At 44.5% G+C, this 24,706-nt stretch overlaps 2 protein-coding genes across 2 annotated transcripts; one reads left to right on the top strand and one right to left on the bottom strand.

Moving 5' to 3' along the window:
- Positions 1-4,874: 4,874 nt before the first annotated feature.
- Positions 4,875-9,644, bottom strand: EXOC8 (exocyst complex component 8). Its single transcript, XM_044239368.1, has one exon. The coding sequence runs from the start codon at positions 9,553-9,555 to the stop codon at positions 7,378-7,380; it is 2,178 nt and encodes a 725-aa protein (XP_044095303.1). The 5' UTR covers positions 9,556-9,644; the 3' UTR covers positions 4,875-7,377.
- Positions 9,645-9,875: 231 nt separating this feature from the next.
- SPRTN (SprT-like N-terminal domain) lies at positions 9,876-22,773 on the top strand. The gene is made up of 5 exons (XM_044239367.1): positions 9,876-10,395; positions 11,382-11,481; positions 16,170-16,298; positions 19,241-19,505; positions 20,426-22,773. The coding sequence occupies exons 1-5, from the start codon at positions 10,175-10,177 to the stop codon at positions 21,169-21,171; spliced, it is 1,461 nt and encodes a 486-aa protein (XP_044095302.1). The 5' UTR covers positions 9,876-10,174; the 3' UTR covers positions 21,172-22,773.
- Positions 22,774-24,706: the final 1,933 nt, after the last annotated feature.

Genomic DNA, 24,706 nt, shown 5'->3' with positions numbered 1-24,706 from the left:
GGATGTGGAGTTACCCGGAAAAGGGGACTGCTGTAAATAGGCCTTTCCTGAGGTGCCCGTGAGTGTGGGGGAGCAGAGTTCTGTCATCTAGTGATTAGGTCTGTCCGTGAATTTCCTGAGAGTTTCTCAGCTGCTTTCTCCCCCTTCGGGGGACAGGATGGCTAGAGTGGGCTGGGGGGTGGGCTAGTTCCCTTCCGCTGGTCAGCCAGGCTCTGCTACTCCCCAGCAGGTTAGGCTCAGGTTAACTAGTCTCCCCTAAGGGCAGGTCTTGTTCAGAAAAACAGAGGGCTCTAGTCCGTTTCAGAAGGTTCCCTGTCCCGCCGCCCGCTGGAAGCCTGAGGGGTTTCCCTCTGAAACTTCAGTGTGAGAACCTGGAAAGGGTTCTTTAGTTCACAATATTGTGGGGTTTCCCCTTAGGACTGGATCCCCCTGGAATTTTAAACTCTGAGCTGTGGGCACGGAGTCTCCAGCTTTTGTCGCTTACGACTGAGGTTTCTGTACGGCTCACCCACCCCCGCACTGGGCTCCACAGTGGTTTCTCTCTGAGCCCCTGCTCCCCTAGGATAGGACTTCCTGCATCTGCCCACGGGGCTCTCCAGTCTCCCGCTGGGGTTTGTGGATCCAAGAAGGCTTGTTGATTTTTCGATCTGTTCGGCTTTCTCCTTGTCAGGATTGAGTGCCTCTCCTGAGCTTACACGCAAAAGCAGAAACTAGAAGCGTTCTTCAAAACTTACTCATAAATCACATGAATTTCATGGGTAAATTTAATTTAGGAAGGCTTTTTTTTTTTTTGTAGAATAAATCTCCAGAAGTGGGTTGTGGGTCAAAGGGTTTGTATAATTCTGTGGTTTTAAGGCTTGCCAAATTGCCAGTGCCCAGTTTACAGTAATTCCCACCAGCAACGTCTGAGACGACACACACAAATATTTTAGAGATTTGTCAACACTGACTTGGCTTATGTAACTTTGTTTAATGTGTTTAGTGAGACAGGTGTAAATCTGAGAGAAAGTCAGCATATTAGGTGAAACTAATCAAGCGTGACATTTAAAGAAACAAGCCCTTGTCTGGCAACTGTCCTCTATCAGAGACACACACCCAGCCATTCCCGAGCTTGGCTGCTAACCACAGGAGCTAAGTTACATGTATCTTTTTTTTTTTTCCCATCAAATTTTAAGAATTTTATGGAAGGAGGATTCCCCAGAATGCATCACATGCTGGTAATGTGTGTCATGTTAATCAAAGAGAAAATAGGGTTGAGCATTTCTGAAACTTATTTGCCCTGAGAACTTTTTTATCTATTAAAGATCAGTGTAATTATGTTCAACTGAAACTACTTTACCAAAATCCATTGAGAAAGCAAGGGAAGGCTCTTTGGGACCCTTTTTATACCTCCCAAGGCAAAATGGCCAGTACAGAGGTTACGGCAGGCAGTTCCCGTTGCTTCGTTTCTCATACGTGCACCAATTATGAACATCTGTGCCAAGCAGAGAACTTTGTCAGAACTTTGTGTAAGAAAGAATTACCTATAGAGCTTGTTATATACTCAGATGTGTGGTTTTGGTCCTCAAAAATTCTGATTAAGGGGACCCAGGAATCTGCATTTTTATAGAGCACTTCCAGTTATTCTTTTTAAAATTAACATATAATGTATTATTTGCCCCAGGGGTACAGGTCTGTGATTCATCAATCTTACACAATTCACAGCACTCACCACAGCACATACCCTCCCCAATGTCCATAACCCCACTACCCTATCCCTCCCATCACCACCCCCCAGCACCCCTCAGTTTGTTTCCTAACAAAACAAGACAGAGGATCATAGGGGAAGGCAGGGAAAAATGAAAGAAGATGAAACCAAAGACAGAGACTCTTAATCTAAGTTATATGTATCTTAATGCCCAAAGAAATTTCTTCAAGTTCAAGGCTACTTAATTTTACCAATTACAAAGAATTCAATAATGTACAGATTGATGATAATGGGGCAGGTGACTGGTTCAGTCCGCAGAGCATGTGACTCAAACTTGGGGTCATGTGCTTAAGACCCATGTTGGGCATGGAGATTACTTAAGAAAGAAAATATTTTATTTAAAATTTTTTCAAGATTTTATTTTTTTAAATTAATTAATTTATTTATTTGACAGAGAGGAGAGAGCATAAGTAGGCAGAGAAGCAGGCAGAGAAAGAGGAGGAAGCAGGCTCCCCACTAAGCAGAGAGCCCAATGCGGGGCTCGATCCCAGGATCATGACCTGAGCCAAAGGCAGAGGCTTAACCCACTGAGCCAGCCAATATTTTAAGTAACTTCTACACCCAATGTGGGGCTCAACCTCAAAACCCTGAGACCAAGAATCGCACGCTCCACTGAACGAGCCCGACGGACACCTGCCCCTCAATGAAATGTTTTAAACAAAACCAAATTGGTGTCAATGGAAACAATCTGGTTTTAACAATCTCATTAACTCAAGTCTGCTACTTTATTTTTTTAAGGCAGTTATAAATTATAATATCCTGTGACAGGGGCACCTGGGTTGACTCACTTGGTTAAGCATCTGCCTTCCTCTTGGGTCATGATCTTGGGGTTCTGGAATTGAACCCCACGTCTGGCTCCCTGCTTGTCGTCTCCCTCTCTCTCTCTTCCTTCCCCCTGTTCATGCTCTCTCTCTCAAATGAATGAAAAAAATCTTTAAAAAAATATCCTGGGGCGTCATGGTGGCTCAGCTGGTTTGGTGTCTACCTAGGGCTCAGATCATGATCTCAGGTTGCTGCAATCGAGCTGTAGCAGCTTCCCTGCTCGGCGGGGAGCCTGCTTCTCCCTCTCCGTCTGCCTCTCCCCCTGCTTGTGCTCTATCTCAAATAAATAAAACCTTAAAAAATCTATATATCCTGTGACGTAACACCTTTAATTTTAACAGAATACACTTGTGAATGGGTAAGTCTTCGAAATAAAGAGCACCTGACCTAGTGAAATGTCAGCCAGCAGACACAATCCAATCCTATGGCTCAATGGCTCAGAAGCCAGCCCTAGAGAAAGTCCGAGTTCAAATCCCATCCGGGCCACTTAGGGAACTCTTTGTAGGTTGAATTACCTGCAAATTACTTCACAAAACTTCAAGTCCTTCTGTAGACCGAAGTGAAGATTAGATAAAATAACCCGATAAAGGTGTTTATCACACTGCTTGAAACACAGCTTGAAACACATAAAGGTGTTTATCACACTGCTTGAAACATTAGTAAGTAATTCCCTAAAGGAAGGTTCCCACATCGCTTCTCATACGTGAATTTTTTTTCATGTCAAATATTATTTTTTTGTCTCAAATGCCAACAATTCCACGTAGACTCTCCAGACTCCTCAAAAACACATTGCCCTCTTCCTTCTCAGTATTCCCATGAAATACGGAGTATGAAAATGACAACACACAGGGTTGTTGTTTTTTTGGCAACACGCTGTCTGCATTCGATTATTTAATTAATGTAATTTGCAACACACTATTGTGTATTTGGCTCCCTAACCTAGTTTTTCCAACTTTTTATCCTCCATCTTTTCCAATTCTCAAGAATTTCAGAGCAAGCATGCTCAAATTTATTTTGTCTTCCCCATCCCACATTATAGTCAATGTAAGGCATAACACTGAATATTTTTTTTGGATAAATAGCTTTAAATCAATTTTATGTAAAAGTTCCCTCAGGGTCTATATGTATTAAAAAACAGATCCTTGTCATTGATGCTCCCAGTTCTTAGGTCATATGGCCTCTATTATATTTTCTTCATTTAGGGATGTGCAGATGACATAAAATCCACTTTTTAGAGCAAATTCATTTTATGTATCTGAAATTTCCCATTCAAAGGAGTCCTTAAAAAAAACTGAGATATTGGGGCGCCTGGGTGGCTCAGTGGGTTAAGCCGCTGCCTTCGGCTCGGGTCGTGATCCCAGGGTCCTGGGATCGAGCCCCGCATCGGGCTCTCTGCTCAGCAGGGAGCCTGCTTCCTCCTCTCTCTCTCTGCCTGTCTCTCTGCCTGCTTGTGATCTCTCTCTGTCAAATAAATAAATAAAATCTTTAAAAAAAAATTAAAAAAAAACCCTGAGATATGATTTAATCACAATTCTGACAGTAAGCAGAACATGTATTTAAATTAGCTAACAGCTTCCTACCTGTCATCCCCCTAGAGAAAGACAAAACAAAACAAAAACCCCCTCGGCTCTCTGAAAACAGTATTTCACTGGGTGGCTCAGTGGTTTAAACCTCTGCCTTCGGCTCGGGTCATGATCCTGGGGTCCTAGGATCGAGCCCCGAATCGGGCTCTCTGCTCGGCAGGGAGCCTGCTTCTCCCCTTTGCCTGCTTCTCTGCCTACTTGTGATCTGTCAAGTAAATAAATAAAATCTTTAAAAAAACAAACAAACAAACAAACAGTATTTCAGGGGCACTCACGTGATGAAGCGACTGCCTTCAGCTCAGATCATGATCCCAGGGTCCTGGAATCAAGTTCCACATTGGACTTTGCTCAGTGGGGAGCCTGCTTCTCCCTCTCCCTCTGCCTGCCGCTCCCCCTGCTTGTGCTCTCTCTCTGTCAAATAAATAAATAAAATCTTTAAAAAGTTCGGTACTTCTGTAACAAGAACCTAAGAATATCGAATCCTAGGGGCGCCTGGGTGGCTCAGTGGGTTAAAGCCTCTGCCTTCAGCTCAGGTCATGATCCCAGTGTCCTGGGATCAAGCCCCGCATCGGGCTCTCTGCTCAGCGGGGAGCCTGCTTCCTCCTGCCTCTCTGCCTACTTGTGATCTCTGTCAAATAAATAAATAAAATCTTTAGAAAAAGAAAGAATATTGAGTCCTAATTAAAGGAGATACAACATTATAATGCCAATTTTATCCAGTGTAAGAAAAATTTTAAGCTTTATTTTGATAAATATTTCAGGATCCCTCGTATCACAGCATATCAATAAGCAAAATGTACATATACTGATTTTACACCTTAAGTCAAGTCCCAAATTCCCAATCCTAGGTAAGCGAATTGCAAAATACAAGTGCCGGTTATTTAACTACAGGTAGTCTTTTAAACAAAAGTAAGTGTTCCGCACGTTAAGTGAAATGAGGCTTTAATCAAAAAGAGACTTAATTCTACAGGGTGTCTTTTTCTCAACAGTAATTAATTCAATCAAGTCTGTGATTCCAAGCTCGAGTGACAGTGTGATATGGGAAGCAGACAAGAAGAGGCAATCAAGTTTACAGTGGTGTATTACAGTATGTGCTGTATTTCTGGACAATCTCTAACTGTATTCGATTTTTAGGACTTGTTTTGGAGTCTAATGAAACAAGAACGAGGGAAGAGCTCCGACTCCACTGTGAGGAATGGTACACCATGGCTCTGTCTTGGCACAAAGACACATTATGACACTGACGGTCTCTGATCCACTTCCCACACTAACTGAATCGCCACCGGCCAACTTCCTCCAGCTACAACTCTGATTAAGGAACACACAAAGTTTACCCAAAGAAAATTCTGAACTTCCAATTTTAAAAAGCAGACAGTTCTATGGAGAAGCAACCCTTTAAATATCTGAGTATACACATTTATGTTTTTACAACTTCATGCCTTAAGTGTTGATTTCAGAAGTATCTTTTCATGGACCCAGCATCAGATATTTACACACATTTTATACAATACAGTTTTAGAAACTAACTTTCACAAAATAATAACATTGTTATCAAATTCAAGTTTCCAGTGATCTTAAAAAAGGCAAATTATAACTGTTTTTGCTCAGCTGAGATATCCAGTTATGGTTATTGTCTAGAAAATTCTAAATTTATGTGAAAAAATTAAAGAAAATCTGTAACTTTGATAATTTTCAACCTTTAAAATGCATAGCTAAAAATACATAAAAGGGCTCCTCTGACAGCAAGTAACTGAGTCATGGAGCTTCACAAACCCTAAGCCACTCTTGGAAGTTTTTTAGGTTTTACATAATTTCCAGTCTTAATACCACTATTTTAATTCAGATAAAAGACAAGACCTTTGGAAGTCCTTGGCATCAGAAATGGCACTTTTGGACAAGAATCACAACTGGAAAGAGGGAAAAATGGTGGATCTTAGCACAATTTCTCTCCACATATGGGGAATCTTCTATAATCAATGCACAGTGGAAGCAGCAGTTCAGAAATCCTGGATATTTGTTTTACAAAACAACCTGAAGTAAGCATTATATTTACTTTTCATAACAAAGGAAAACACAAAACAAGAGAAAGGCAGTATGTAGCATTCTAGTAGGAGTCACCAAAAGTTCTTTTCTTCCCTTGGCTTTGGGCACATTGTCTTACCTTTTTGTTCTCTACTTTGCAACAAAAACTCAAAAGCCAAATCTGTGCTCAAAACAGTCATACTTGAGAACACTGTAGGGTTTGCATATGATTTTTTTCTAATTTCCCATCCACCCAGGCCCTGAAATCTCAATAAATATTTCACTGAAAACTTTCCTCCCGTTTCCATGTAGTCTGAGTCATTATATGTTACAGGGAGATTGAGGGAAGGCAGCTAAAAGTCTCTGGCCATGCCAGGTTCCTCAGTCTGTCCTGTTTTGGTGGTTTTCTTTTAATCATTTTAATTTTTTTAGTATGATAAGGACAAAAGCTGTGGCTAGAAATTCACGCAGTTCAGGAATATGTTGAAAAAAAAGTTACCATAGTCCTTAAGATTCAAGTAAATGCTCCCGAATCAAGTATTAGAAAGCTGCTAATTAGCAGGTGAAAATAATTAGTCACTCAAATCACACTGGCAAAATGTTTGCGGAGCCGTTTCATGAAAGCTATCCAAGTATTTGAGTCCACAAACTGGCCACTTTCAAGAAGGAATTTTTTTGACCAAAATTTATGCTAAAACCAATGCTCTCAACTCCTCCTCCCACCCCCCAAAATTGTTCAGTCACATTTTAAGGTGGGGAAGTGTGTGAAGCAGGGTGTTTGTACGGCACTGTACTCTTTGAAAAAAGAGACCTAACATTTTAGCGAACTGGGAAACCTCACGACATACTTAAACTCTACGTATTTATAGATACGATTTCTCTGAGCTGCATAATATAGACTGGAAGGGAGTGTGTTTTGACCCAAAAGGATACACTGAAATGCTGTAGTGTGACAACATATTCATTAGAGAGTTAGCATAATTTAAAAGGAAAGCATATATTTTAATAATTCCAATGTTTTGTTATTTTGGCTTAATTTTAACTTTTTTTCTTTTTCTTTCTGATTCTGCATTTCTGTTTGAGAGGGCGCTTTTATTTTTGATCCGTGTTTAAGACTATAAAGAATATGCTAATGCAAATTAATATAAATATAAATAACGTATAAGCAATATATAGGCATACATAGACACAGAGCCACGGGCATCAGACCACTGACGTTGTACTTTCAGGGTTCACACGAATAAGTCTGGATGCATTCCTCAGGTCCTGGAGTTGCTTGGCGGGTTTCCCCACGCCTTCTTCAAACCTCTTCTCCACCACAGGGAGGACGGTCTCATAGAGAAAGGATGCATTCTGTCTGATAAAAGCCTTTTTCTCCGGATCCTGCTCGCACCGAAGGCTGTAATCCACATGCTGCACGGCAACCAAAATGATTTCCACCAGGCTCTCCAAAAGTACCATGTGCAGCTCTGGGAAATAGAGCTTCAGGGCTTCTTCCAAGAAGCCCATGGTCTGTTTGGTGAAGGCAACCACGGTGTAACTCAGGTTCACCCAGCAGTCATCCCCGGTGTACTGCTCAAAGTTTCGGACCCCACAACTCTTCATCTCCTCTTTGAGCTTGCCCAGGGCCTCTGGGGTCATCAAGTTCATCCTCCTCCACATCTCCTCAGAGTTGCGATGTTTAGTGGCTTCGATGATGATCTCTTTGTAACTGTGCAAGGCCCCTTGGATGTCCTTCACCAAAAGGGCATGGATGATGAAGGTGAGGTCGAGTCCGATGTCCCCCAGTTGCTGACAGTGCTCCTTCGCCACTTTCACACACTCGGCCGCGGTAGAGAGGCTCTCCTTACTATCAAACACCTGCTTGCTAAAGGCATCCACAAACATGCCCATGGCTGATCTCGCCCAGACCACAAAAGCAGAGTAGCAGCCACTGTCTGTGCCTGCAAAATCCGTCTCAAATTCCCGTGCAGTTTCAAGAAGGCTGGTAAAGAAGACATGGCACAGCTTATGAATGTAGAGTAAGGTGGCACCCTCGATGCGCAGCTGACGTATTGCAGTGTGCACAGCCGCTGCCCTGTTTCTCAAAAACAGCTCACAGGCCTTTGTGCACTGGCCCAGCCGGATCAGTTGAGAAACTGCCCTACGTGTAGCCTTTGGACCACCTCTCAGGGAACGATCTGGGGAGAGTTCAAATACCAGCACCTCCGTGAGCTGCCGGACACGTTCATCCACTTTGGCCCTTAGCTCTTTAACAGGAGGTGGACTGGGCTTATCCTCTAGGTAATGGTTTAATTTATCCAGCAGGTCAACGGCTCCTTCAAAGTCCCTCTGGGCAATACAGACATCCAGGTCTTCAGGTAACTCCTGGATCCATTCCATTGAGAGGTCCACCTTCTCCTCTTCTACCTCAGGAACGGCCGGTTCGTCTTCTTCTTCATCCTCAAATGGGTTACTGGCCTTGGAAGTCACCTGGGGTGGTGCTCGAGGGGCCGCTGCCTCCTCCTGCTCCCTTCGTCTTTTCTCACTGAGGGCCCTCTTGGTTTCCTCCAGCACTTCCAGCCACTCTCGTTTGATTTTAGCATTTTCCGCCTGAAAAATACGGCTCTCGGGAAACATGAGCAGCTTGAACATGTCCTTCATGGGCGGGTTGTCCTTGACGTTGACCACGGCCAAACCATCCAGGGGATAGAGGGCGTTGTAGCGGTACATCCCCCGCCGCTGGGGCAGCCAGGTGGCCACCAGCAAACAGTCGTTCATGAGAAAGCCGTGCACCCGCTGCAGCTGGGCCATGTGGTCGGCCTCGTATTCCACCAGGTCCCCGTTGTACACCAGGTACTGCCCCGGCGTCTCCAGCAGGTGCCTGCAGCCTTCCACCTTCTCGAGCAGGGTGGTCAGAGTGCGCTGCTTCCCTTCCTCGCCGGGGCCCGAGCTGTCGCGGGAGGCGCCCCCGGGAGTGGGGAAAAAGCCTGCCTGGCCCCGCAGGTGGTCTCGGCCCCCCGCGCCGCCTCCCCCTTCCTCCCCGCCGGAGGCCGCGGCAGCCCCAGCGGCGGCGGCCGCCGGCAGCAGGGTGAGCGGGATGCTCTCCAGGCTGCTCTTCTGCTCGGTCAGCAGATGGCTGAGCTGATACATCTCGCTCTCCAGGTAGGAGATTTCCCGGGCTGTCTCGATGAACTGCCGGTAGTTCTGGTAGACGTTGCGCTTCAGGTTCTGCGCCGTCTCCTCCGCCAGCGCCTGGATGCGCTGCCGGTGCTCCTGCAGGTCCCGGTCCCCGTCCGACTGCTGCGAGAGCTGCTTCACGTACAGCCGCGCCTCGAAGCCCCCCGACTCCAGCTGCCGGCGCAGGCGGGTCGCCCCACTGTCCGACATCGCCATCGCCATTTCCGTCCGAGTCTCACGCAGTCACTGTCACTATCGCCGCCACCGGTGCTGCCGCTGTTGAGACCCACCCAAGCCCCGCCGAGCTCCAGGCTGAGGAAGCAGGATGGAAGGAAGACGAGTACGCCTGCGCCCGGGTCTGAGCTTCGGACACCGCGCCTGCGCAGGGGCCGGGCGCAGGGAGCGCGCCTGCGCAGGAACGCCCGCCACCTACGGCTCATGCGCCGGAGGCGCTATTGCGGAAGAGAGTGGAGGGCGAGGCAGAGGGACGTGGGTACTGCGCATGAGCTGAGCGTGACGTAAGTGTTTGAAGTTAGCGGCGAAGCGTAAAGCCGGTAACCAGTTTCCTGAAACCCTCCTGGAGTCCAGTCCGTGGAGACCCAGGTTTTGAGCCCACTAGCAGGCGTCTAGCCGAGTTCTCTTTTTTAAGCCCCAGAATCTTGGCTTGGGGCAACCTTAGTTCTCGTTCTAGAGCCAGTTATTCCTGAGTTCTCGCGAGACCGGCGGGCCGACCCGAGAGCAGCCCGAGAGCCGGTATCTCCTAGGAGCTCGGCCGGCCCTCGGAGCTTCGGAGACGCGGAGCCCCTAACGCCGGCGCACGCCGCCTGGGCTGCCGGCAGAGATGGATGAGGATCTTGTGCTGGCGCTGCGGCTTCAGGAGGAGTGGGACCTGCAGCGGTCGGAGCGCGACCGGGCCCAGGCGCCCCTGTCGCTGGTGGACGCATCCTGGGAGTTGGTGGACCCAACCCCGGATTTGCAGGCCCTGTTCGTGCAGTTCAACGATCGGTTCTTCTGGGGCCAGCTGGAGGCCGTCGAGGTGAAGTGGAGCATGCGAATGACCCTGTGAGTCCCGAGCCCCGCTGGGGGAGCGAGAACGGCTGGCGGCCCCTCCGCAGCCCCCGGCCCTGGGCTCCCCTTCTCGCTCCGCCCCGATGGGCCTGGGGGGCGTGAAACGCGGGGTCTTGTTTGGGACCAGCAGCGGCTCTCTGGGTTCCTCTCTCTTCCTGCTCTGTCTCTCTCCCGCTCCAGCAACTTTCGGGAGCTGTGTGGCCCATCCCGGTAGCAGTTTGATGTGTAGAGGACACAGTGAGGGAAAAGGAAGTGTCTTTGGATCTCCTTCAGTTTGAAAGTAAATTAACACATTTCTGACCCAGGAGGGAGAAGCATCCAGAGTCAGTCGCTAAGAAAGAACGCCGAGGAGGCAGGGAAGCCTCCCAAGGACGTGCGTTGTCCTGTTCCACGCTCTTGGAGATAACACCACTCTGTAGTGAGCTCCGGTGTTGGAAGGGGGACGGGCTTGACGTTTCCATATTTCTGCACCCAGAGGATCTTCGGGGATGCCTCCAAAAGGATGTGCACTGAGGTTGAGAAATCCCGATTTGAAAGAATCTGTTCCTGCACCTGAAGGGCGTTTGCAGGTTTAGGATAGAGTTTATACCACATGCTTGTGTTCCAAGTTCCTAAAGTAAGACAGATTAAGATCAGACACAGAACTGTGTGTAAAGAACCAGTTTCTTTCACAGAGGCTTCTGTTACAGTTTTCCAGTCGTGCTGTTGGAGATCTGGTTGTTAACACAAACTGATTACAGTTTGAGGGAGGAGACTGGGAGCCACAGAACAGGATTGTCCTCTTTGGGGCCCCTGCAGCCTGGCGAGGGCAAGGGATGCATTACTGTTGACACATCTCACTGGGGTGAAATGCAAATATCTCCTAACCAAGAAGGTACTTGGTGTGACCTGCCCAAGAATGTATAAGGATTTCCTCTTTCATCTCTATTTCTTTTGTTGTATATTGGGTAAATAATGTTTTTGTGGTGGTTGTTTTCCAGGTGTGCTGGGATATGCAGCTATGAAGGCAGGGGTGGAATGTGTTCCATCCGTCTCAGTGAACCTCTTTTAAAGTTGAGACCAAGAAAGGATCTCGTAGAGGTATTCTTTGCATAAACCTGATTCTTAGCTGAGTAATTTGAAAATGCTTATTACTGATTTAGACTGCTGTGACTTAACCTGTAATGTAAAACCAAAACCAAAACCTCTTTTTTGTCATTGCAGACTTTAACTGCAGGGTAAATGATAACAGTTACCTTATATTTTTATAGTTTTTCACAGCTAAAGGCTTTCAGGTGTTTTATCTGATTTGATCTTTGCAACAACCCTGTTTATGTACAACATGTGTTGTCCTCTTTTTTGTAAATGAGGACATTAAAACTCAGAGAGGGTAAGTAACAGGTTTAAGTTTCATACTTAGCAGCAGAGAAAAAGTTAGGACCTATATCTTCCAACCAAGGCACACAAACTTTGATTCTCTGTTCAGACACTGTGGTGCTGCCCTCCCAGAATATCTAGCTGAGCTGGTATAACCAGCCAGCACGAGCGAGGGCATGCATCACTAGCAAAATGGAGGAGTAGGGGCTCCCTGATTAAGGTTAGTTGAGTCTAGAACACGCCTGACGTTCCCTAAGATGCCCCCAGTGTGACTGATCTTGCCCCAGTTATGTCACTTGAAGCATATGCATTATAAAGAGGATAGAGTGGTAGAGATTGGATGGGAAATATGTTAAAACGTGCTCGGAAATAAAAAAGATGGTGTTTTTAAGGATAATAGAAGGTGATGGGTTTCAGAACAATGGGAATATACTTCACATTCCAGAACTGTACACTTAAAAATAGTTCAGCTGGTAGATTTTATGTTACGTGCTTTTTACCACAATTAGGAAAAAAAAGTAAATGGCTACTAAGTATAGAATGGTACAACAGAAATAATTTTAAAAAGGAAGGAGGGATAAGGGAACAAAGTCCTGCAAAAAAAAAAAAAAAAGAGGTAGGCATAAAGACAATATCAGTAGTTACATTACATATAAACAGACTAAGCACTAAAGACTTGGAATGACATACTAGATGAAAAGAGATAGGCTTAAGATAAAGACACACATACATTACATGTAGAAGGTTGAAAAAAGTACACCATCCGAACAATAACAGAAAGCTATTGTATCAGACTAAGGATTTTAAGGGAAGAAGTTTTACTAGAAAAAAAGGTTAACATTTTAGAATGATAAAATAATCTATTAAATAAAAACACATAATTTGACCCTTAAAGTAATGATATAGCTTTAAGCTACATGAAACATAAATTAGTAGAAGCAAAAAGAGAAATAATCCACAATCATAGTTGTGTGTTAATACGACTCTCTTGGTAACACAGTGAATAAGCAGAAAAAGTAGGCATAAAAAAAATTTGAACATGATTAAACCAAATCAACCTTATGAGGAGCTCTAATTAGAACAGTAGTTGCTTAATGAGTATTTATTATGTAAATCATTAAACACACGAACAGCTTTTTTTAAAGGTAATGGGTGAGAAGAGAATGGGAAACGCGTAGTAATGCTATCAAGGGAGCATTCTCTGTTGTCAGAAAGTTACAATATCAAATCAGGGTGAGAAGGACCGAGAAGGAACCGTGTGACTCTGGTCTGTACATAGAGTATGACCTAAGTTATCATGAAAAGGGTTCAGAAAAGGAAAAGATTTTGTGTGGTCGAGGACAAAGAAGAAAAGCTTCCTGGGTGTATTTTGTGACTACTGACATTGCCACTCCTCTCACTCACTGTTGAGCACATATTGTGGCCAGATTTTGGAATAACAATAATTAATCTAGTGTGTATGGCCCTGCAAGGCCAGGACATCCCCATTTTAGGCGTGAGGAGCACCTTGTAGCTGGTTCAGGGTCTTGAGCGTGATAAGTAACAAATCCTTGGATTAGGTCCCTGACTCCAAAGCTCTTGTCCTATCCCCTGTACCACTTGACCTCATTACTACCACTTTATAATTATTACTTCTGCTAATTAGAACATGGGGGTGAGCCTTACAGGACGGACTGGATTCTGACAAGCAGATATGGTGGAGGAAAACTACCCTTGGCAGAAGAAATGGGCATGCAGTGAGGTGAAAGCGAGGCCTGCAATTAGGGCATATTGAGGACCAGAAGTAGTTGCTTTTGTCCAGATAGAGAACAGTGGTGGAAAGCAGAGGTGTTGTGGGACTGTGCTGATTAGAGCCTTGAATCTAGCCTAAATTTGGAAAATGGTGGGTATATAAAGATAGAAATGGTTCTGTATGGTGCCATGGGCCATTCCATTTTCAAGGTATTTAAATTGTACCCAAAATTAGGAACTAAGTTTCTTTCTCTTTATAAGAATAGTTGCTGATCATTACTTTAGAATGTAGGAAAACGTTTGAAATGTAGAATGCTCTTTGAGTTTAAGTCCCAAAAGAGAGGCATTTACTTAAAACGATTAAGTTCATTTTCAGAGATGGAGTTGATAATTTTAAAAGGGATGTTTTCCTAGTGACCAAGTTAAAATGTTTGATTCACCCATTTTTCTGTTCAGCAGAATTTGATAAGACTACAATTCATTAGTGGCAAATCTAGTTCTTCTGATAGAAATTCTTTGTGAAAACATTACGAACAAGGTTTGCTCTTGAAGACCTTCATGACTTTCACTTTTTAGAAAAAGCATATATATATTTTAAAGATTTTATTTATTTATTTTAGAGAGACAGAGAGAAGGAGGGCACAAAGGGTGAGGGAGAGGGAGAAGCTGACTCCCTGCTGCCCAGAGCCCGTGATGCAGGGCTCGATCCCAGGGCCCCAAGATCATGACCTGAGCCAAAGGTAGACGATTAACCAACTGAGCCACCCATGTGCCCCACTGACTCTCACTTTGTAAAAAATATATTCATATTTCTTTGGGATACATTATGAAATGGCAGCCTTAAATACTTCTCTGAATTTTGCACCTACACTTTGGCATCCTTGGTGTGCAAATGAGCAGTAGGCTGTTGTTTTAATTCAAACAAGATTTATGTAAATTCAGATGAAATTTGGGCCAATCACAGGATTTTCCGTCAGATGCTATTCACTAGAGCAGTAGATTTTATTGTTTGTTTGTTCTGAAATTTTCACGATTCAAAATCCCAAAGCTACCGAAAGCTGTATACCTAGAAACGTTGTCCTACCCTTTCCCTCTCTTTGCTGATCTCCCCAATTACTGTAAGATACTCTTGTTATTAGTTTCTTTGTTGTTTTGCTGTTCTGTTTTGCAAATTTTTTAAAAAGATTTATTTATTTGAGAGAGTGAGCATGAGCCTTCGGGGGCGGGGGAGCGAGGGAGACAACCTCAGGCAGACTGCGCTGTGTGTGGAGCCAGATACAGGGCTCGATCTCACAACCCTGAGGTCATGACCTGAGCTGAAACCAGGGGTCAGATGCTTAACTGGTGCCCCTGTTTGCAAATATTTATGTCCATTCTTATTTCCTCTCCCGATCACTTGCCATCTCATACAAAAGACTGTGTACGTTCTTCTTTGTACTTTGCCTTTTTCATTCAAAAGCATACCCTGTAGGTTTCTCCAGATGACTTCATAGAGATCTTTGCGTTCTATTTTAAGTCTGTATAGAATCCTATGTTGTGGATTTTCCGTAGTTCCTTCAGCCGGGCCCCTGTTGCTGAGCACTTATTTCCGGTCTTAATATAATAAACAATGCCGCAGTGAAAATGCCTGGTACATGTGACCTTTCCTGTTAGTTTCAGGATTGCTGGGTCAGAGGATAAGTGCATTTGTAGTTTTGTGAGATGTTACCACATTCTCCTCTGTGGGCTTTGGCTCATTTTGCTGTTCTACCAGAGATAGACAGGAATGTTTGTTTCCCCTTAGCTTTCCTAATGGTGTCAAACTCCAGGCGTTCTACTAATGTAGATAAGCAGAAGTGACCTGCTGGTGTAGCATTAGTTTGTATTTGTTTTATAAATGAAGTTGCCCATTTTTTTCATGTTTATGGTTTATCCTAATTTTTGATCATTTTACATGAAAATTTTAAGCGTTGATAGAGGCTTTTTTTTTTTTTAAGATTTTATTTATTTATTTATTTGATAGAGATCACAAGTAGGCAGAGAGGCACGGGGAGAGAGAGAGGAAGGGATGCAATCACAAGTAGGCAGAGAGGCAGACAGAGAGAGAGAGGAGGAAGCAGGCTCCCTGCTGAGCAGAGAGCCTGATGCGGGGCTCGATCCCAGGACCCTGGGATCATGACCTGAGCCGAAGGCAGAGGCTTCAGAGCCACCCAGGTGCCCCTGACAGAGACTTTATATTTCTTTCTCTGAGAATCCATCTATGACCTTTGCCCACTTAAAAATGGGTTATTGGTCATTTTCTGTTGACTTTAATAGCTCTTTATAGTTTAAGAATAGCCTGAGGGATGCATTGCACATACATCGTTCTGAATTAGTCTTTTAGTGTTTTCTCCCCCACACAGAATTTTAAGATTCTTATGTAGTTGAGTTCATTGATCTTTCCTTTTGGGTTTCAATGAAGAGTTAAAAAGCCTTTCTTGGAACACAGAGTTCTTAACTTGGGATCTGCAGAGCTTCGGTGAATATATGCAAAGTTTTGTGAATGTATGTGTATGTAATTTTTCTAGAAAGACAGTTTGTGACTTTTACCAGTCTTTGAAAGGAGCCTGTGATCTAAGCAAAGTTAAGATCCCACGTAGAGTAAGAAAATGCATTATTATTTTCAAAAGCACCCTAACAAATTAATTTGTTTTCTATTTCAGACCCTCTTGCATGAAATGATACACGCCTATTTATTTGTCACTAATAATGATAAAGACCGGGAGGGGCACGGGCCAGAGTTTTGTAAACACATGCATCGCATCAATCGCCTGACAGGAGCCAATATAACGGTATGTGATTTAAATAATAAATATAACATTTATTAATTTAATCAGTTAGCTTATTAAATATTAAATAAGTATAATGTTTATGATTTTTAATATTTATTCAGTAATTCTTGGGATTTAACTAAAAATAGACACCTGGGTCAGAACAAATACTATTTTTGAGGAATTTCCACAGTAAATGGTAGGACAAGCGAAGAGAAGCTGACCAGTCCGTCTTGGGCTGGGTGTCCCCGAGGCCCCTGCAAGGCCTCTGAGCATGGCTAGGGCGACACTGTACACACAGTGGCTGCAGGCCTGCCCTACCTCTGGGTCATCACAACTGTCCCTCAGCTTCGTTTCCATGTGATAGTCTCCTTCGATCGCTCCTGTATCATGTGTCGTTCCCATCACCCGAAGTCTTGATTCTGCAAGACTTGACCCTGTAAGACTTAACCCTGTAGGAAGCAGAGCCTGGGGTCAGAAAACCCAGAAGTCTGAGGCTGGGGTTCCGAGGCCGGCTCCACAGATGCCGGACAGTGGGGCGTCTGCATAGGAGGAAAAAACAAGGGCCGTAAGGACACTTACCTTTGGGTCCTTGAGGATTAAAGGAAAAAAATACACACAAACATTGTAGCCCAGTTTGAGTACAAGGTAAATACTAGAAGTTTTTATTTATTACGGATTCATTTGATCAGGTGACCATCCTGTTCCTTGTCTCTTGTCTCCCACAGCCACAGCTTGTCTTGGTTCTGAGAGAACTTTCCTGCCCCCGTGCTGCCCCTCACACGTGCTCTCCCTCCCATGTGCCATTTCCTCTGTGCTGTCACATGCCCCTCGTCTTTGCAGCAGGCAGGACTGCTCTGTCCTTTGAGTGTCCTCAGCAGCTCCTGGACCTTCTCCCATATTTTGCTCTGCTGTCCCACCTCTGAACACAGGGCGGCTCTCCTGGTCTCTGCACCTCCGTAGAAGCTGTGTGGTGCAGCGCCCCCACGAGGGCCTAATGAGTACGGCATCAAATTGAACCAAATAGGATATTCATTCCTGCAGAGATTTCCTGCCTTTGAAAGGCATAAAGGCCAGTGTGGTGGAAAATGGAAAGTGCTCACCTTCTGTATATTTTTTTTCCAGCCGTTGGCTTTAATAGTCTAGAGAGCTTATTTAATTATTGAATAGAGTTACTTCAACATCAAGAAAGTGGCTTGCATTGAAAGACAGTCGCATAAAGTCCCGATTAGCAAAAGAATTGTGGAGGTGCTGGTGCAAAAGGCTTTTAGTTTCCTCATCAGTGTGTTCACTGTAAGCAAAGTCCTGGTATACTTCCTACTGTTCATTTGGAAGAGGATATATTCTTTTATCTTGCGCGACTGTGTGTTTTCATCGAGGAGCGGTTTTATCGAGTGGACACCCCTTGCTTTTACAGGTTACATCCTGTTATAACAAACTCCACAGGGCATCCAGTTGCACAATTTTCTTTTAGTGATGACATCGTTAAAGAAGTCACATCCCCAGGCTTTAGGAGTTACAAGACTTGGAAGCAAAACAGATTCAATGTCCTGGCTGTTTGGTCAGTGAATTAAGTGCAGAATTCTCAGTGTAAGGGAGGAAGGTGTTCTGTACATCTTTGTCCCCAAACCCCGCCCCCCGGTGTCTCGTGCACCAAATGTAATACGCACTGTTGGGCGCGCTTGCCAAGTCACGCAAGGGTTTTGCTTAAGACGGAGAGCCAGGATGAAACCTTGCTGGAGAGTGACCGAAGGCTTCACGTTCTTTTCCTCAGGGAATTCATGAGAAAGTTAAATGTCTTTGGTTAAAAAAAAACCTCATCCATGGATGCTGCTTATCCTGTACAGTAGTAATGGTTAATTAGGATTTATTTAGGTTTATTTAGGATTAGCAATTTTTTAGTGGTGCCCTGCTGTCCACAGGGCCACCGAGTGGGGCAGACTCACTTTCCTTTCAGACCACTTTTCCCGTAAGTAAGGTTCCTTCTAGAGGGTGAAACTAAAGGATCCCATGTAAGGATTGAAAAGCACATTCACAGAGAATATTCTTTGGATCAGTAATGAAGCCTTTCGTTTAGGCAGGCGGCAGATGGGACTGAGCACCTTGACTGTGCCAGAGCCTGTGTTAGCCACGAGGGACACAGAGATGAACCAGTTGAAATCTGGGGCGCTCTTTGCCTTAAGCAGATAAAAATGATGCCCCGTAAGGGCTCATTACAGCTGCGCGCATGTGGCGTGGGCGTAGTGGAGGCCGCCTCTGGCAAGGTGCTTGTGCAGGTAGGGGTGGAGCGTTTATATTCTGTATAAATGAACCCTTGGGCAGTGTTACTCGAGGAGAAAATTCGGTTCAGCAGTAGGAACAGTTCTTTTTTTTTTTTTTTTTTTTAAGATTTTATTTATTTATCAGAGAGAGAGAGGGGGAGAGAGCGAGCACAGGCAGACAGAATGGCAGGCAGAGGCAGAGGGAGAAGCAGGCTCCCTGCCGAGCAAGGAGCCCAATGTGGGACTCGATTCCAGGACGCTGGGATCATGACCTGAGCCGAAGGCAGCTGCTTAACCAACTGAGCCACCCAGGCGTCCCTTTTTTTTTTTAAGATTTTATTTATAGTAGGAACAATTCTTACATGTTATGGCTTATATAAAATTGTGTCTTTACCCTAAATTTTGATAATTTTGAAACTTGGTTTCTAAAGCTTTTAGCATTGATAGGGGTTTTTGTGCATTAAAAAATTTTTTTTTCTAATCTCAGATTTTTCTCTCTTTAGACAGTTCATGAGGGATTAGCTGCTGCTAGTCCATTAAAATGAACTTTTGCATAGAAGCTCAGTGTAGTCGTTGTTTTCCCCAAAGTGTCACTGCAGAAAGCTCACAAAAACGGGGACCTTTCGACAATAAAGGCTGCTTATCTATTTTCTTAAACTTGTTAACGTGCCTCGTTAACACTGAACACGCTCTCTCGCCTAGGTGTACCACACTTTCCACGACGAGGTGGACGAGTACCGGCGACACTGGTGGCGTTGCAATGGCCCATGCCAGCACAGGAAGCCCTACTACGGCTACGTCAAACGTGCCACCAACCGGGCACCCTCCGCTCACGACTACTGGTGGGCCGAGCACCAGAAGACGTGCGGTGGCACTTACATCAAAATCAAGGAACCAGAGAATTACTCCAGGAAGGGCAAAGGAAAGACAAAACTAGGGCAGCCGCCAACACCCGCAGAAAATAAAGGTACCTTGCTGTCTGGTCTTCCCCCTTTGCTGGGACCTCGGCTAACTGGGTAAAGCCAGTGGTGGCCTCTACAGGCTGGGGGCTAGGATGAGCTTTCTCGTGTAGATATTTTTAAGTGTGGACTTAGGAAAAACAGTTCCCATTTATGAAGCGACAGTAGAAAAATGTGCTTTGCTCTATGTAGATGTGAATTAAAGTAGCAATAGTTTCCACGGATAATACTAGAGGGTAAAGTCCCTTTCCCTATCTTGACTCGATGAGTCATTGGGAAACAGAAGGCAAAATGATTGTCAAAATAAAAACAACAATTCAAATAACAATGCCCGGAATTAGTCCTAACTCCACCCCTTCCTATCAGCTGGACTGTAGCCGAGAGACTTCTGCTGGTGATATATGTATTTTCATTGGGAGAAAGATGGGAAAAGGATATGACATGTATGTGCCGGTACTTCATCTTCCAGATTTATCTCTTTCCTATGAAGTTCAGAGTAACTGAGTTTTGACAGGGGACCCAGGTCACTAAAGTTAAGGCTTCTTCCCTTGAGAAGTTGTTGGTTGGATCCAGAAACACAATAAACTACTGTTCCTGAATCCAAAATGTTGAGAGGAGCTAGGGAAGACTACGTGGAGAGATTGTATATCCTCATTCTGTGGGAGTACGAGGAAAGGTGAGAATGTGGGAGTGTACTTTTCCCTCTGGAACTAAACTTCTAGAATGCTAGGGGATTTTCAAGGTAAAAGTTCCTTTGCTGGTAGTGTTTGGCTGCTGGAACTCTATTCTTCTGAATAGAAGAAGATGTTTTTTATCCTTTGTGTCTTCTCCATCCCAGAAGCTCCCTGACCTCTGCAGAACATCCATCAGCTTAACATTGGTTACTGTATTGATTTCGAGTCAGGAAAAACCTTTGCTTCTTTTGCAGATAAGCCCAACAGAGGTGAGACCCAACTGGTAATCCCTTTCAGTGGGAAAGGATATGTTCTGGGAGAAAGGAGCAACTCGCCTTCATCTGGGAAGTTTGTCACTCCATATACAATTAATAAAACCCAAGATCTTTTAGGTCAAGACCATTCAGCAAAAGCCCTCAGACCTAACACTAAAATTGAGGTGAAATTTGAACATAGTGGTTCGAATAAAAAAACTCTTGTATCCCCTGTTCTGACTACCAGTCACCAAAATGTCTTAAGCAACTACTTTCCTACGGTCTCAGTTGCCGGCCAGAAGGCCTTCCGAAGTGTGAGCGGCTCTCCCACGAAAAGCCTGACAGTCGGGGACATCCCTAAAAACTCGGTCTCTTCTGGTTCTCAGAGAAGGGGCACCTCGTCGAAGATACCCCTGAGGAATTCTTTAAAAGCCCCGGAATCGACATCTGTGACTGCGTCCCTGGACGTGAGTGGGTCCGAAGAGAAATTCCCAAGTAAACGACCCAGGCTAGAAGACAAGACTGTTTTTGACAAGTTTTTTATCAAGAAAGAGCAAGTACAAAGCAGTGGAAATGATCCAGAGTGGCGTTCCCATCCTACAGCTGCAACTCCGAGTCCCAGCAGCCCGGCCAGCTGCCTCAGGATGGTTGATTGTCCCGTTTGTCAGAATGAAGTTTTGGAGTCTCAGATTAATGAGCACTTGGATTGGTGCCTTGAAGGTGATAGCATCAAAGTCAAGAGTTGAAGAGCTTTGAAGAACCAATGGGTGCCACACACCCACCTGTGTTACCCCGCAAATATAGCGTCAGTTGCTCAGGAATCTCTGGGGAGCGTTGAGATCCGTGGGTTATGAGCTAGTTCTGTTTCCCATGCACATGTATGAGATTGTAATGGAAAATATTCTGTCGGAAGGTGCTGTATTTTTCACTCTTGCCTCGCATATCCTGTGGTCGAGTTTGTTCTGCTTGTACACATGCATAATTTTTAGAAGCTTTTGTTCTTTCTTGCTCTTAAAGGTATTTGGATCTGTTAATCTTTTTATTTATATACTTCCTCAAAATACTCACTGAAGGATCCTGTTAGGTATTCGGTTAAACTGAGTATTTTTCTATTAGTATTAAAACTCAGTCCAAGAACTGTAGTTCAGTATTCAGAACATGAGACACATTGACCAAAAATACAATCTAGAGGACAAAGTATATCAGTTGTTTTAGGGCACTCAGAGTTTTGGGGTTTTTTGGTTTCTTTTTTTAACCTTAGCAGGAAATACATTTTCTGTATTTTAAAGAATTTTATTCTTGTCATCACTAAAAGGTGGCAGCAGGTTTTAGGTTAAAGTACAGAAGGAATATAGCGAAATAAAAATTCTAGACTATGACTCCTGCAGTCCTGTAGGCCAGAGTTGAGCGGTTTTCTCAAAATGTAACCAAATGAGTGGGTAACCGCCTAAGTAACATCACAGAGTTGCCTTGTTGGTGTTAACAGAGGAACATTATCTGGAAACAGAATTATGAACCTTAAACCAAAGTTGTAACCATTAAAATAAAAAGGAATACCGTTTGTGCACTTTAAAAAGTATACAGTTCTTTTTAAAAACATTCTTTTCCATGTTTTACAGCAAAGAGACAAAGATACTTTTATCAGTTTTCTTTCTGGAGGCTTTGCCTCTGGCATGTTGGCATTTTCCCGAGTTTCGTTCACAGGTTTTCTTTTTTCTGAACTTTGTTGCAGCGTGACCCTCACACACCTGAGGGGCCAGCTCCTAAGTGTGAACTTGCACATCGCGCTCTCCTGGGCGACCGCTGCCCAGGTCAGGGAGGAAACACTGCGGGTCCCGCAGAAGGCGGCCACGTGGGCGCCTCTTCCCCGTTCCCAGCCACAGCCTCCGGACAGAACCACCGTTTACATCTCCTGTCGCCGCGTGTTGCTGGAGCTCGTTTTTGAACTTCACGAAGCACCACCCTCTTTGCCACGTGCGGAAGTTCCTTCTGTTTCACTGACTGCTCTGTAGTGTCTGAATATGCCAGAGTCTGTCCCACCATTCTCTTAACTACTCCCCGTCTGGAGCTGGCTACGATCTGTAATGCTGCTAAGAACATTCTTGCTCCCGTCTGCTGGGTGTACACCCAGGGTTGGACGTGCGGGGGCACAGGGCGTACGCGAGTTTGGCTTGAGTCAATACTGCCCGCAATGCGGGAGAGCGCCGGCTGTCCCACTGTCTTGACGCTACTATCAGGGCCTTTTTGTTTTAGCTCATCTAGTTGAGTGTTTACAAGTTTGGTATTTTTTAAGTATGAAGTTGAAAAATAGTATTTAATAAATATTTATAGATAAATTATTTAAAACATGTGTATTATGTTGGATATATGCAATTATGTACTTTCATACAGGATCATTTTTTCTTAATTCAGTTTAGGAAATTACGTGCAGGTAAACAGTTTTTGAGTCTCTATGAGGTTCTGGGGCAAAGAAGTAAACAAGATAGTCCATGTCCTCAAGCTTTCTAAAACGGCCTAGTTAGGTAGTATGATGAGAGCAGATTAATCTGAACACAGAAAGGGCTCTTGAGTGGTTTTTGCTGGGAGCTGCTGGGATTGCAGGACCATCAGCACAGCCAGGTCGTCAGGGCAGCTTCCTGGAGGAGACAGCTCCCGAGCTGGATCTAGGGTGAGTCAGGGTAGCCTGGTAAGGAAGGATGGAAGGGGCCTTGCAGAGTGAAGGAGCACGAGAAAGGCATTGGAGTTAGACTAGCACGTTCTACTGGGGGAACAGCCGTTCCACATGAGCAGACCGATGTGAGGGGTAAAATGGCAGAAGGACTGCAGACAGACCCAGCCATGTGGAATTTAGAGGGTGGGGTCATGTCCACTTTGTTTGGTTTGTGTGGTTCCCGATAACACATATTTGTTGATTCGGTGGGTATGGTGCTTGGGGAAGGGGGCAGGGAGAGGGGTTGTAAAGGTTTGTAAGCTGTTCAAGAACATTTGAAAAGTGTTTTTATGGCTTCTCGGGGGCAACATACATGGGAGGAAGAAGGGCAGTGGCAGGGCCAGAGAGAGGATGGGCTGAGGAAGAGCTAGGTGGTAAAATCAAGAGTCTGTCAGGTTTTTTTTTTTTTTGGGGGGGGGGTCAGAGAGGGAGAGAATCTTTTTTTTTTTTAAGATTTTTATTTATTTATTTGCAGACCATAAGCAGGAAGAGGCAGAAGGAGAAGCAGGCTTCCCGCTGAGCAGAGCCTGATCCCAGGACCCCAGAATCATGACTTGAGCCAGAAATCAAGTCAGTCGATTAACCAACTGAACCACCCAGGTGCCCCGCGAGTTGGTCAATTTTAAGGGATGATGACATGTTAGGTGGCAAGCAAAGGGAAGTTAATTTTAAATTTGGAATTAAATAGGCTTCACTTCAATTTGTGTTAAAGCTTTTGAGAAAACTTGCACCAAAAGAATTGTTAACCTCAACTCTGAGTCATTATTATAAAAGAAATAGTGTTCTGTTGGTTTAGTTTTTTTTACCCTTTAAAGTACATGTCCTGCACTAGTAACAGCTGGTAATCCTGGGTCAACCTTGAAATGCTATCAGCATGCATTCTGGAGAGATGGGGTTGGGGAGAAGGGTGGTAGACTGTATAAGAATTCAAGTCAGGGCTAATTTTAAATTTGGAAAGTTCTCTGTCTTGCTTTGTAGACCATAAATATGTATCTAAAGTGGAAAGTATAACAAAAAACTCCTACTGTCCCATTGTCCTAAAGCACTGAGCTTGTTTTCTTCAAAGTTTACAGGATTTTTTTCTTTTAAGTTTACAGGATTTCTATTTATTACTGTGCTCAGTTAGCTAACATGTAGAACATCACTAGTCTTTGATGTAGTGTTCGACAATTCATTAGTTGTGTATTAACACCCAGGGCTATACAGGATGTATATTTTTTAAGACCGATTGATTTGAGAGAGAGAGAGCATGAGCGGGGTGGGCAGAGGGAGAAAGACTCTCAAGCTGACTGTGCTGAGCGCGGAGTCTAACACAGAGCATGACCTTGAGATTAAGAGCTGAGCTGAAACCAAGAATCAGAGGTTCAGGGCACCTGGGTGGCTCAGTCATTAAGCATCTGCCTTCAGCTCAGGTCATGATCCTCGGGTCCTGGGATCAAGTCCCACATTGGGCTCCCTGCTCAGCAGGGAGCCTGCTTCTCCCGCTTCCCCCCTCTTCCACTTGTGCTCTGTGTCTCTCTCAAATAGATAAAATCTTAAAAAAAAAAAAAAAATCAGAAGTTCAACCGACT

Source organism: Neovison vison, chromosome 2, assembly GCF_020171115.1.
Source record: "Neovison vison isolate M4711 chromosome 2, ASM_NN_V1, whole genome shotgun sequence".
Taxonomy (NCBI): Eukaryota; Metazoa; Chordata; class Mammalia; order Carnivora; family Mustelidae; genus Neogale; species Neogale vison.
Note: the sequence above shows the minus strand (reverse complement) of the source record. Positions and strands in the feature narration are given on the sequence as shown.